General features: G+C 38.6%; 1 protein-coding gene across 20 annotated transcripts in view; it reads left to right on the top strand.

The window, feature by feature from the left end:
- The window catches only part of TCF12 (transcription factor 12), a 173,614-nt gene that overhangs the window by 124,478 nt on the left and 35,287 nt on the right, over positions 1 to 13,849 (top strand). For 2 of the 20 annotated variants that reach the window (XM_054836458.1, XM_054836457.1), the window contains exon 1: positions 7,973 to 8,243. The exons of 17 other annotated variants lie outside the window; for them this stretch is intronic. In XM_054836458.1, the coding sequence (XP_054692433.1) occupies positions 8,175 to 8,243 (69 nt within the window). In that variant the 5' untranslated portion in view covers positions 7,973 to 8,174. Of the gene's footprint in view, positions 1 to 7,972; positions 8,244 to 13,849 lie in introns of those variants that run through there. One more of the 20 variants, XM_054836459.1, reaches the window with a different exon arrangement.

Genomic DNA, 13,849 nt, shown 5'->3' with positions numbered 1-13,849 from the left:
AACATTCAAGGCACTTTTCTTTTTGGTATCATGCTAGTCTTTTAAGACCGAGCTTGAGAAATATAGTTCAAGAGATGTCTCATAAAGATACCAATAGTACCAGAACAAAAATAATAGATCTTACTCCCTTCTGTGCTCCCTGCTTCCTAAACCCTCCTGAAGGGTAAAAGGAGATTATCTGAGATGGTGGAGGAGTAAGGATCCAGTCCTCTGGATCTGTTTCTCTGAAACTCAGTTTTTGAGACTTTAATGTTTAGATTGTATTAAAAATAATATAATATTCACCATGCTGAGTGGACTTTCTTTAGAGAATCGTCATCAGTATTAGCAAATTCAATGTGTATTGAAGTAGCCCGGTGTAAAGCAACATCCTTGCAATACTGTGGCTCTAAATAAAAACTTTGGAGGATCCTGGGTGGATACTTTGCGTGGTGTTTAACTGACTGTGATGTTGTGGTTAACTGACTTTCTAGTGGGACCTTTTTTTTTTTTTGTGAGATTTGTTCCTATTGGCCACAAAAGGATGTCAAAATGTAAAAAGCAGCATTTAGTTTGTTCCAGGCTGTTCTGAATTGCCTTGCACAGTCAAGTAAGACATTCAACTGTCACTTGTCTTTAGTATCTAACGCTCTCAAAGACAGCAGTAGCTTGCTTGAACCTTGCCTCTGATGCTGTGCTGTGGTTTAGAAGGCAATTTTAAATAACAAAACTGAGCAAATAAATCCTTATGGATAATGCCACTCAGAACTTGTGATTTCCTCCTTGTGACTCAGTCTTCTATCTTCCCTTCTGCTTTATGCTTGTTGTTTGGTCGTCTGATTCAAGGGATAAAGTTTTTAGGGACTTGCTCTGCACTCCCTTTTAAGCACCATATTCATCTGTGAGCTTGAACAAAAAGCAAATATATAAAACAACCAACCCCTAAATTACATTACAAACCTAGTGAAAATGTTTCTTTGAGATTTTATGTTTATTGAGAAAAAGACCTGGTTTTCCGGTTAGATTATTGTAATATTTTTTTCCAACATGGCCTTTATTTGAAATCTATCTGAAAACAGCAGTAACCTCAGAATATAGCATCCCACCCACTCTTTGCTATATGAGATTTAGCTGTCATTAAACAACTAAGTCCATTGCAAAATTCTGCTGTGAGAGTTCAGATCGAGTTCTCACTGAATTAGGGTGAAGGCACTTAAGTAACCTTCACTTAATAGCATTTTTTTTTTATTGCAATCAGATCATTTTTCCAAACTAACTATCCTGTCATCTGACTGTGGTGAACTATTGTGACAGATCTTCTCTGTGAAAATCCTGCATATACTTATATGAAGAATATATAGTGATATCAAATTATTTCTTTGTGTTTGGGTTTACTGGAGATACTTTATTTCTGAAGTTTTCACAACATACTAAAATGAACACATTAGATGCTTTTAAATTAGAGTGTAGATCTGCATAAAAGAACCTTGAATCTGCGCATAGTGCTAAAACTGTTATCTGAAAAAAAATAACATGACTGAATTGCAGCTCGTGTAATTTAGGGAGAAGTTATATGAAATTGCTGCAACTTCTGCTTTGCCTCAAAGATTAATGTGTCCATTACCATAAATTAGTGTGGTGTTTTACAACAATAGATAAGGATAAAAGCTTTTTTGAAGGTTATTTCTTGATATATTTTGCTTGATAGTACTTGTTGGTTTTGGTGGGAAGGCTTTTATAATCCCTGATGCCGGCTGGAAAAGTAGTGAGCAACGTTGTGTCGCTTGACTTTTACGTGCTGTTGAACTGGGATGTTTCCTTTCAGTTGCTTGCTCAACCCAAATGTTGGGCAGGTTGCTTTGCCTGTGACAGTACCATTTGTCAGAAATGGACAATACAGAAATGATTGCATTTCCAAAAAATGGTACTGAAATTAAAGCACTGCATAATCTTTAAATGCAATTTCAGACAAAGATGTGTATTTACACACTGAAGCAAAGAAATTTAATTGAATTGCCACTTGTTTTAGTACTACAGAGTTTCTTGTGATGTCAAGACTTAGAAAGAAAGCAAGTTGCGTGGCCTTGGAGATTTAGTTATGGGATTTCATACCATTTGCACTGATAGCTAGGATTAGTTGTTAGTGTTTTTTCTTTCTGTAGGGAAGTAGTAGGTGGATTCCTAACTGTGGATGACGAAATGAAGGATTGCTCCTTTGGCTTTTGTTAGCTCACTCGGCTTCATTTGCAAAACAATTTTTCCAAGCAGCAAGTTGGAGTACAGAAGAAGGGGAGAGATGCAAGGAAATATATGCTGAGGCACAATTAGCTCTCTGCATTTTGACATGCAATCTTCTAAAGCTCCTCTGATGGGGAATTATTTAATAAATTCAAAAAGTATGTGTGTGTTGATATATGAGGCTGGGCTCAGGTTTTGACTATGGAGCCACCTACAGGGAGATCACACAAGTGCAGGTGTAGCTGCATGGTTGTGGTGAGGGGAGAAAGTGAAAAATACACTGTACTTCAGTAATGAAATAAAAGTTAAATGATACTGAGGTTGGACCAGCAGAGGGACCCCTTAATCACCTTTTTAATTTTTCATATAAATTTTCTTGGCTACGTTTGAAAGATTTGTCATTCAGGTAGTCTTCTGCAAGTTTCAGTAACTCAGCATTGCTAATTCATTTCAGGTTTTAAAATTCTTTGACAGTCTATACACATTTTTAGATTGGGTAGGGTTTTAGCACATTTTGGGATGATGATTTTCTGGCTTCTGATGGGATTATTTATTGCCTCAGTATAATAAACATGTTTGTTTACTTCTTAATACAGGTATGGCTAGTTAAGACATACAGAGGTTTTGAAACCTGAAGTGCTTAATGTTTTCAGCAAAATAATAAAACTTTCTGAATTTGAGCAATATCCTATCAAAGTTGTATTTGTAAGATTTTGAAATGAGTTTTAAAACCTCCTCAAATAAATTGTTTTGTGTTCGACTCTGAAGAATGTGATATACAGCACTTTTCTCCTCTTTCTTTCCTTTCTAGTAAAATATTTCTGTAAAAACTTAAACATCTGAAAATCAATATTATTTGGAAAACTACTGAAAGAGAAACTTCCTAGGTGTAGTTTCCAAATTAAAAAAGAGATATTTTTTTTTTTTACCCATATCTGTCATAGGTGACTGGAGGTTTTTTGCAAACAACAAGAAAAACCCCAACCGACAACAAAAAAACCCAACAACCACACCCAACCCCCCAAAACCCTCGTAATATTGCTAGGTAAAAGTAATGGATAGCAATTAATATCAATTTCATTAGTATTTGTTGTCTGTTCTCTATCCCTTCAAACTGTCCCCTCTTCTGGTTATAGTAACATGAATGTTAAATGTGATGTTAAACACAAACCTTTTGCACAGGAAAACCATCAAACTATTTTAGCTCTTGCATTAGATGAGTAAACTTATTTGTTTAAAACATCTTCCTTTGGATATTGTGGGGATTTTCCCTATCAAATTCGGTCCACTGGATTATTTTAAATTGTCTTCCATAAGTTAGTCTGCAGCGTCTCTGCTGAACAGCATACTTAGTGGTTGGTTAACAACACAAGGCTATACTTCCAGGATTTTAAAACAAATTAACATTTACTTAACTGATTAATTAAATAGAGGATGGTGTAATAAGTGATGTGTTTTCCCCTTAAACCAGCCAGGTTTCTTAAGGCTTGAAATCTTGTCTAACAGCTACATTATGCATGATGTTCAATGCACCCTTTATCAATGATCGCATCTGTGGCCTTGCTATACTTAATCATCATAAATGTTTGGGTTTAAAATAAGTTATATTGGGAGTTCTAAGATGCCTGGAATTTTTTTCTGAATTGTTACAAGAGAAGGAGCTCAAAGTTACTATGTATATTTTAATTAGCAACAGGTTGTTCAGTGTTGGACTAATTTTCTATGAATTTGTCTTTTATGCTCTGTTCTCCATTCCTTGCCTTTATTTCAGTGGGGCACCAGTCTGTCTCTCCTGTTCAGGCTCCAGTTTTCTTAGAACTGTTAAGAACTTAATCACTTGTGAAATTTCTGTTCCTCTGTCAAATGTGGTTGAAATTGATAGTAAGTTCCAACCCTGGGCAGAGTGGGGAGGAAAGGAGGAGAGACTTGTGGGGCAGTTGCCTTCACCCTGTTTCTAAAGATAGCAGGTTAGCATAGCCCCTGAGAAATCAAATGGAAATTAGTACAATACAATAGAATTGGTATCCCCATCCAAAAGAGGTTTGGGTTCTTACAACATTACCATTTTTTCTGCAGGGTTGAAGCCCACTCTCTGCGAGGAAACTCATGATACTTGGGTTTACGCATCACAGTTGATTTTGTTGCTGAAAAAGAAACTTTAATTTTTAGTTGCACATAATTAATTGTAAAAGTTTTTGCTACTTGTTGTGTTTTGAATAGACCTATTTAAAATAATAAAGCTGTCATAAAAAGCAATAACCTTTATAAAGTAATTTGATATTTCAGTCGTCTTGTGGGATACGTTTGACCAGAGGATGGCTCTCATCCATTGAGACAGTTGCATAATTATCTTTCGTATGGTATAATTTTCAGTGGTCTGCAGAAATTAGGTTTATGTTTTATAAATTCAAGTGATGGGTTACATATGCTTATTGTGTATTTGCTATGTGGCTCTGACTAGTTGGACAAAAATGTATTTTATAAATGTTTGTTTTCAGGGAGATCATGCAGTTCATTCACAAAATCTTAATGTTAAAACAATCTTTGGAAATATTCTCCTACAGGTAGCTTGGTTTATTATTAGATCAGTATTTCACTCTGCATCAGCTTTCATAATCTCTTTACATACTTTAGAAACAGGCAGTTTATTGTTTTTGACACACAGTACAGGGTCATGAGTGGAAACAATTCGGGCTACAAAGTGCATGTCAGTTCAGTGCTCCTCTGCTGACGGCATGTCTGTCTGAAATCAAGTTTAAAAAATTGGCCCTGTCTCCAGCTGACTTGTTTTGTCAGGCTGAGTCATAAGATTAACCCTTGACTTGTCACCAAGGAAAAATGGAGTAAACAACTGTACCCAGTACAGTATCGCTGATCCAGCTATGATTCATTTCACTGTAACATGATTCTCTTAAGAAAACAAATTTCGGAGCAGCTGTTGCTTGGCTTAAATGGGGATTATAAAAATTGTAGCAACGAAACAAAAACTGACTTTGGACTTCAGGAGCTTTTGGAATAGTTATCTGGTAGTAGTTCCTGCAAATACAGAGTTATTGGTAACAGCGTCACACTTTCTTGTGCAGTCTTTCAAATTCTTCCATTTTAGGCTTATTTTTTGTCTATTCTGGTGAAAGTAAACTTCTGTGGGTTAAAGTCTGATATGTTTGATGGATTTATGGTTTGATCCTGTAAGGTGAATCGATGTAGCAAATGTCCTGTGAGAAACAATGGTTTTGTACAGTAAATGTAGAGCAGATACAAATTTCAAGTGTTGTACACTAAGATTTTATTCCCACCAATGTAACTGAGGGTAGGAGAACTGATTTTCGTTTCAGTAAAGTGAAATTGTTGTCCTTTTGATTTGTGGGGAAGTAACTCAGGAGCCAATTTATTTATTGAGTCATTATGGAGGTACCAGTCTTTAAACTAGTTTGTCTACAAACATTACAAGCATTTGCAGGGGCATTAGTCAGTTTTATTGATCATATTGCTGCTGTTCTTACCCATGTGATGGTGAATGTCTATGATTTCCTTGTACTGATAAATGTTAATTGTGTTAGTAAATATTACCAGTTAATATTACCTCTATTTTTTGTTACAATTGTTCTGTATAAGAATAGGGCAGTTGTAATGCGGAGAAGCCCCCCTCCCAATGCTGCATAGTAAAGTTAGGTTTTTCTGCTGTATGTTTTAACATTTTTCCAGTTGCTTGTAATACGGGTGGATAATGGTTATTATTTGAGGGGGGAGTTGATCATGCTCTTCAACTCAAATACAACTATTCTGAAAATTGAGTATGTGTGCATGGAGGCACAGTAGCAATTGCAACTATGTTGATGATGGTCTCTACTTCAAAGACCTGACTCCAGTTACCCTGGAAGTATTTTTAATGATTTAAAAGTTTGTGTGTGTGAATTACTGTAGGAAAAAAAAAGGGTTCTCTTACTTCAACTCTTGCAAGCTGAAAGCACCTTTTCCAGTGTTTAGGGGTTTTTTCCTAAGTTGGACATTAGTGTGAATTAGTGATTTTAATCTAGAGCACTATGAGGAGTAGCACACTCAAAGATCTGAAGATCTTTTAGCATATCTCATCTGTAGAGTCCTGAACATTAGTGAGGAGCTTTAAGGAATGGCATTGTTAGCTGCAAATCAAAGCTTCTTACAGACTCTCTGGGGACTGAAATGGGTCTTTGTGGTCCCTAGGGGAAGAAGGAAGCCGCAAGTCACTCTGCAGGCCTGGCAATTTAATAGTCTGAAGTACAGTGATGTTCTTTTTTGCAGCTGCTGCTACGCCTTTTGTATTGGAGAAGAGTTCAGTTCAGATATCGTTAGCTTTACTGCATAGTTGAATAGTTCTGGATGTGTAGTTTGACTTGCAGTAAAAAATGCAAACGTTCTTCGGCTGATATAAACTTTAGGATGTGTTTGCCAACATACTCTGAGCACAGTAGTCTCCTAATTGATTGGAAGAGTTCACTGAAAAAGCATTTGAAGCTGGTGGTGTGACTCTCTTGTCAGTGTGTGTATATTCTGTATGTTTACAGACACTACAGTAGTTCTGTCCTGAGATAATGGACATTATACAGAAGACCCACTAAGATTTTTATCTCACCATAGTATTCTACTGCAGTCAATTTGTCACCCTTGTGGATCTTTCTGGTTCAGAAGATTTCCCTGACATACAAGGTGCTTGGCAGAATGGACCAAATTTCTGCAACTTGCTTTCTTTCCCTGTAAATTGCTGGATTGAACTTTGCCCATTTTTTCCTTATCCTGAAGTATTTTCCTGCTTTTGTCAGGAGGGAGGCAGGGAGAATTCACAGCATTGGCAGTTGACACAGAGGTGGAGAAATGTAGTTTTGCGTTAACCTTTTTTTTTTCCTGGATTGAAATCCCATCTGACTTATCAGGAGCTAAGTTAATAACCAGCTGCATTTGTATGTAGAAAATAGAAAAAATGTATATCTCATTAAGAGTTAATGTCACTGTTCAGTGAAGAAAGCAAAAAAGACTTACCAGGCATAGATAATGTGCAAATATTGAGGGATTTTTGTGCTGGAAGTTGCAGTCTGTTTGCTGTGTTGTATAAATCACATGTTTCTGATGTGCCAAAGTTGTTGGGGGTCCTGTCCCCCCCCTTCTCTTTTCCTCCCTGTCTTATATGGGCACAGAACTGCTTTTTTCATACCAAAATGTATTGTACAATATAAAGGCAGTCTGGGCTCATGTTTCCAAAGGACCCATCATACTTTTTATACCATATCTTAAAGATGGATTTTGGATGGTTCTGTAAAATGAAAATATTTACGTGAATATTTTTTTTTCTCCTTTTTTAAGCCCAGCATCTTGTGTTGCCTTTGCATCAGGGTCACGTCGCCACGTAGGCCTCTCTGTTTCGAAGGCAGCCTGTGGCCCGGTTGGGGCCCAGGAAGCGGTGCTGGCTGGCTGCGGGCTTTTGCTGCCTGGGTGCTCCCGCGTTCCCATGGGACTCACCCCCGGCAGCTCCCCATGGCTTTGGGAGGCGTTAGCCAAAGTTGGAGGCAACTTTGGGAGAGCCAGATGGCCGTGTGACTGGAGCCGCATCAGGCAGCGTCTCCGCTGCCACAAGTGCTCTAATTTAATTAAAACAAAAAGCAGAAGATTAACTCGCTCAGGACGTATCCATTTGCTGTTTCCTTTGTAGCTCGGGATTTATCGGGACGCGGGTGCCGCTCCGGGTGTGCGCAGACCCGGGCGCGTGCACTAGCGCGCGTGCCCCCCCGGGCCGCGGAGGCTGGCGGGGGCCCCGCGCGCGGCCCGACCCCCGCGCGCGGCCCGAGATGGTTCAGTCCTGCTTTGCATAAGTCGCCTTTGAGGCGCTCCATGTGCGCGGGCGGCGCGGGGAAGCGCGCGGGCGGGCGGGTGGATGTCGTGGAGAGAGGCGGTGCACTTCAGCCCGGCCCGCCGCCAGCCTCGCCATGTACTGCGCGTACCCCGTCCCCGGGGTGGGCAGCAACTCCCTCATGTACTACTACAACGGGAAGACGGTAAGGGCGGCCGCCTTTGTTCGGGAGCTGCCGAGCGCCGGCCCGCCGTGCTGGGCTGGCGGCTGGTCGTCCGGCAAATACAAGTTCACAGCGCGGCGGTCCCCCACGCGAGTCCAGCGCTGAGCTCCTCTGAGGGCGGGGGGGTGCTTTCCAGGAGACAGCCTGCGCCCGTGTCGGCGATGCCGGAGCAAACGAGGGGGCGAGCGGTCTTTAAACTATACGGGGGTTAGCGCGCTACTTTGTGTAACGGGGGGGATGAAAGTCTCCTCACGAACAGAAACGCGCGGCCCGGGGCGCGGAGGGCAGGCGGCGCTCCCTGAGGGGGCCGGGGCCGCGCTGCCCGCCGCTGCTCGCGCCGCTCCCGCCCTGCGCGCGCCGGCCCCCGTCCCGCTCGCGCCGGCTGCGCGCTGAGGTGCAGAGTGCGGCGAAGTTGGGGTTCTTGCGCGCCTGCGGCGTCTCCTTGGGGTTTGGGGTGCGTTTGGGTTTTGGGTGGTGGGTTGGTTTTGTGGTTTTTTTTTTTTTTTTTTTTTTACCTCTCCTCTTCCAAGCGACTGCAGAGCAGCCTTCTGGAGTGCGCCTCAGTAACCGCTCCGCTGGCCGGCTGGCTGACTGGTCGCCGGGTCCCGAGCCCTGGCCATCGCACCGGTAGCGCGCCGTGCTGCGGGGCGCTCTACAGGCTGAGTAACGTAGCGTCCGCTAGCCTGCCGCTAACATTGCCTTGCCCAGGGCCGCTCGTTTCACTTGTATGATTTTTTAAATAATCAAAATAGTGCTACAACCACCGGAGGGGGGGGGGGGGGGAACCAACCAAAACCAACCAACAAAAACCAAGCAGGTTCTGAGAAAAATTAAATCTCCTCTCTATATTTTGACTTTCTGGAAGCCGAATGGGATATTTCTGTTTCATGGTCAATACTTACAATTTTTAAGTTCATATTACAACAGTTCTGATTTTTGTGTATAAAAATGAGCATACAGTGGTAAATTTAATGCATTATGTTTTCTGTAGTCTATGTTGTATGTGGTTTTGGCTTTTTTCTGTTATAAAAATAACATTAAATAGGAAAAAGGGAGACACATTGATCTTTTTTGTGGGTTAGTTTTTGGGCGTTTTTTACTGCTGTTTCTGCTCTTACGGCCTTATGTGAGCTTTGCCTTCATTAGTAGACTTTTTGCCAAGGTTTTTGTTCAATGATAATTAAACTATGGATCTTTATATTCATTAAAGAGACTATGTATGAGCTTCTTGAATAACAGAAGAGATACTGGAGGAGAGGTTAGGGGAATGAGTAAAATTGCTTGGTCTCTATTTCATTTCCTTTGGTATAAATGCCAGCTGTCTTTCAAATATGAAATTATTTTTCTTTCATGTCTGCTCCTAGGCTAAAACAATCTGTTTGAAGTTTTATGTGAAGATATATATAAGACTTAAGTAAAATTAACTATACAGTACCCCTGAAGCAAAGGGAATATAACTTGCATGGAGTTTTGATTTTATTCTTTCTAGAGCACAGATCACTCTATTACAACATTTCTCTTTGTTCTTGTAGCAGGAAAAAAGACTTTGATCTTATTAAGTATTTCCAGGCATATAGTAGATGGAAGTGCTGGTACTGTAGGAGAGCATGGCTTGAAAATTGATAGCATGTGCCTGTTATGGGTCAGAGGTGACCTTTACGAGCTTGAAGAGTTAGTAAATAGATGACAAATCATATGATGATCCTATATCATGTTGCCCGAGGTTTTCTTTAATTTTTTTTTAACATTTCACTAGCTTTTAGCATTTTTTTTCTCCTAGGAATTCTGCAAGTTGGACTAAATTACTAATTTAAATATACAGAAGGAGGAGATGTGCAGTTGGGGGGGGTTGGGTATTGTGTTACAGTTTTTGAAGCGCACATCTTGGTGTGTATGCCAAATCTTTATGTGAACCTTTCCATAGTGAGAGAACAGTACATACATTTGTATTGTTTGATCAATTAGTAGTTGATAGTATGTACATCATTGAGTTTGAGATTTTTATTTAGATTATCGTATTAGATTTTGGATATTGACATTCCATAATATCTGCCGATGTATATAAAATCTGATTTATTTACAAAACAAGTGAGAAATGACACGTAGAAAATGTGTGGTTTAAACTTTTTATTAAATACATCTTGTTCTTTTCAACTTATACAATTTGTAAGCCAGAAGAAAGCTTAATAGTAAGCTAAAAACCAAGTATCTGAGTACTCCAATAGATGGTCATGTGTGCACGGGCACATAAATTAAAAGTTCAAAAATTAAGGCAGGGGTTTTTACTATTAGAGGAGGTTCAATTTTTGTAATTTCTGAATGTTTTAGGAGGGACACATGAAAGCAAAAAGTAATGGTTTGATACAAATCCCTTGCTAAGGAGTAAAATCTTACCGTTATGTGCAATAGTTGTTATAAAAAATGAGTATTTCAAGAATCCTTACCAAATTAAAAAGGAAAAAAAGAACATCTTACTCTGTTTCGTAAAGAAAGTAAAGCACTTGCACTGAACTAGAAGATTTAGCCTGTTCGGGGTTTTGGGGGGTTTGTTTTTTGTATATGTGTGTGTCCTTCACCTGTTGATATATAAAAAATATTACTGGTTTATGGAAGGCTTACAAAATTTTAATATAGAGCTTTTTTTGGGGAAAAAAAAAATTACAGTTAAAAATTGCGTCTGTCTTAAAGTTTTACCTTTTCTTCTCTCATACAAGAGCTATGCTACAGACCCCCAAAAATCAAAACACCTAACCCCTGTTACAAAAACCCAAAACTGAAAAAAAATGTTTAGGTAGAAATAATAGCACAAATTTAAATTATACTTTTTAAACACTTTGATTTTATTTCTTAAACTAATAAACAATTAAGCAAACTTGTTCATTCACTGGGGCCTCTTCATTTAAATTTTATAAAATGCAGTAGCACCAAAATAGTATTTAAGTAATAGAAGTTTTATATCTTCTTTGTGCATAAAGAATATAGACTTGAAAGATTTCCACTTTTTTCAGTTCACCTACAAGTTTAGAAATAAATTGGTTATTTTCTAAACGTACTGTAGAATTATTTTATATAGGTCACAATAATGTGTCAGTTATCACCAAAATAAATTGTTTTAAGGAATATTGATTATATTTTATGTCACCTATGACTACTATTTTGTATGAAAACAAATTTGTGAATATATTACACATTATTGTTGTATTCTGCACATTGTATGGGTTCATTTGATATACCAGTCTACGTATGAGTATTTTTTAATATTGAATAAATAATTGTTTTTCTCAGCATAGGCTGAGATTTTATTGAGCCCTTTTCCAAGGTGGAATTACTACATCTTTCACAGTAGATTTCTACAATGCCTATTTAAAAAGGGAGGAAGAAAATCAGCATATATATATTTGCATATATTTAATGCTTTGTGATTTTTTTTTTTTGTGAACTAGCTTATATTGTTGGGGTTTTTTGAGAAAATTTTTTTTTCTTGAGAATTTTGAGAGTGTAAAAGGCTATTTATAAGCGCGTTCCTGTGTGTGCATATAAATATGTACGTATGGGCATGTGTGTATAGATGAATAAAGACACAGAAGTGTGAATATATGTGTGTATATTTGGGTATTTTTTAGTGGAGAAAATGCCTGTCTTGCAGGCGTTCCTCTCAGAGAGAAACATGTTAATAATATTGCATGATGCTTAGATGACACGACAGCATGCCCTTCTGTAGCTGTTATGCAATAAATGTACGAAGTCTTTTAACATCGATGTAAAATGTTTTCAGTTTGTAAATTTTGGAGCAACCAGGTGCTAAATAGAATGATTCAATTCTGCTTTTATTAGTATTGGGCCAGTTAGTATACAGGGGAGAAAGTACAATTAACGCTGTTCTGTACCATATGCTGCCCACAGCAACTTAGGCAAGGTCAAAGCTAACATTTGTAAGTCAGGACAAATATAAGATCATCTGGAAAATCTCTAGGGGTACATTGCTGTGGACATTGAATAAAGAGGTAGTAAACACTGGTCAGCTGGGGTTTTTTTTTTTTTTTCTTTTCCTCGCCCTTCTCTTCCCCTCCCCGCCCCATTCCACTAAAAAACGATGAGGTACAATGCATCAGCCCAAGAGAGTTTTCCCTGCCTCACTCCATTGGGTTGAACTGCCAATCTACCCAAGCAGTGGTCCCCTGCCAGAAGGGTGTCTTGTCTACAACAAGCTTTATTGATGCTTTAAAGTGAAAGTTATGTCCATTTCCTTGGGCAAATGAAAGCAGCTAGGGATGGGATCAGGTGCTGTATTGGACAGATCTATATTTCTCAAAATGTGAGCACCAAGGAGTAACACACCCCGGTTTGCTCAGTCTGTTTGCTTTCATAATCACGTGCATGTTGAAGTCAGTTTGTAGAAATATAATAGTCTGTGTTGGAGGTACAGCAACTGAGAGTACTAGTGAGTTCGGAGAAGAGATAAACAAATGTGAAAAACAGCATTATATCTACTACTGCATCTGCATCTTCCTGTGATCAGTACTGGTGATGGGGATTCCTAGCGCAGCTAAAACAGCCTTCTGAAATGCTGCGAATGGGTTAAGAAACAGTCTGATTAATTTCAACTTTTCCATTTTTTGTTTCCTTAAAATCTGAATTTAATCAGGAATTTTTTAAGACTTAGTTGTATGCATCCTTTAGTAATAGCGTAGTTTGAAGAGTGTGAGGAAGAGTTTTTGCTTAGCAAATAAAATCTAAAAAGAATCTTCAAGCACTATATACATATATTTATTTCTGGTGGTGTTCCTGCTGGCTTACCTTCTTTTTCTTCCTCTCTGTGCCTCTCACTTCAATTTAAAAAATAAAATCAAAAGAACAGACCAAAAGGTTTCCATATACTGAATCTGGGACTTTTGGTAAGTTTGCTTGTCACTTTTTAACATGACTTTAGAATTGTCATTTACTGGGGAAGAAGCTAGAAGTATTTGTGCTATGTATCATTGCAGTGGGATTCTGCATTTCAAAAATACCCAAATAGGCATGTATAGCATGCCTAAACTGCATAAACATTTATTTAAGATGGAATTCAGTTCAGCTGCTTCAAGGAGTTTGAATTTTATACCATCCTTAAAAATTGTGGTTGGATTTGCAGACAAGACAGATGCTCTGTTCTCTTGAAGGAGTGTTTTATTTTCATTTGGAGTGGTGAGAAGAGGTTTTTAAAATGTATGAACCTTACACCTGGTATTGGAAACAAAAAGTATGATTGAGGGTATGGTATACTGATCTTGTATACTAAGGCTTTTCATTTTATAATCTTGCTTAAATAGCAACTAAAGAAGAATTGGGGGGGGGGGGAATTGGCAGCTTCTGTCTTGCTGTAAAGAGGAGCATTGAAAACTGTAGTTACTATTCTACATTCCTGAAGTTTTAGTACGTGATTTTGTCAGAAATATAATAAACATGAAAACAAGTTTCATTTTCCCAGAGCTGCCTTTCAGCAGAATTAGCTTTTGCCTCAAAACCTGCAGATAATACACTGTAAAATTTTGCCACATGTACAAATCATTCATCAGTGTGCACTTGCTTATTTCATGACTGATGCTGAT

Source organism: Grus americana, chromosome 10, assembly GCF_028858705.1.
Source record: "Grus americana isolate bGruAme1 chromosome 10, bGruAme1.mat, whole genome shotgun sequence".
Classification (NCBI taxonomy): Eukaryota; Metazoa; Chordata; class Aves; order Gruiformes; family Gruidae; genus Grus; species Grus americana.
This window is presented reverse-complemented; position numbering and strand designations above follow the sequence as displayed.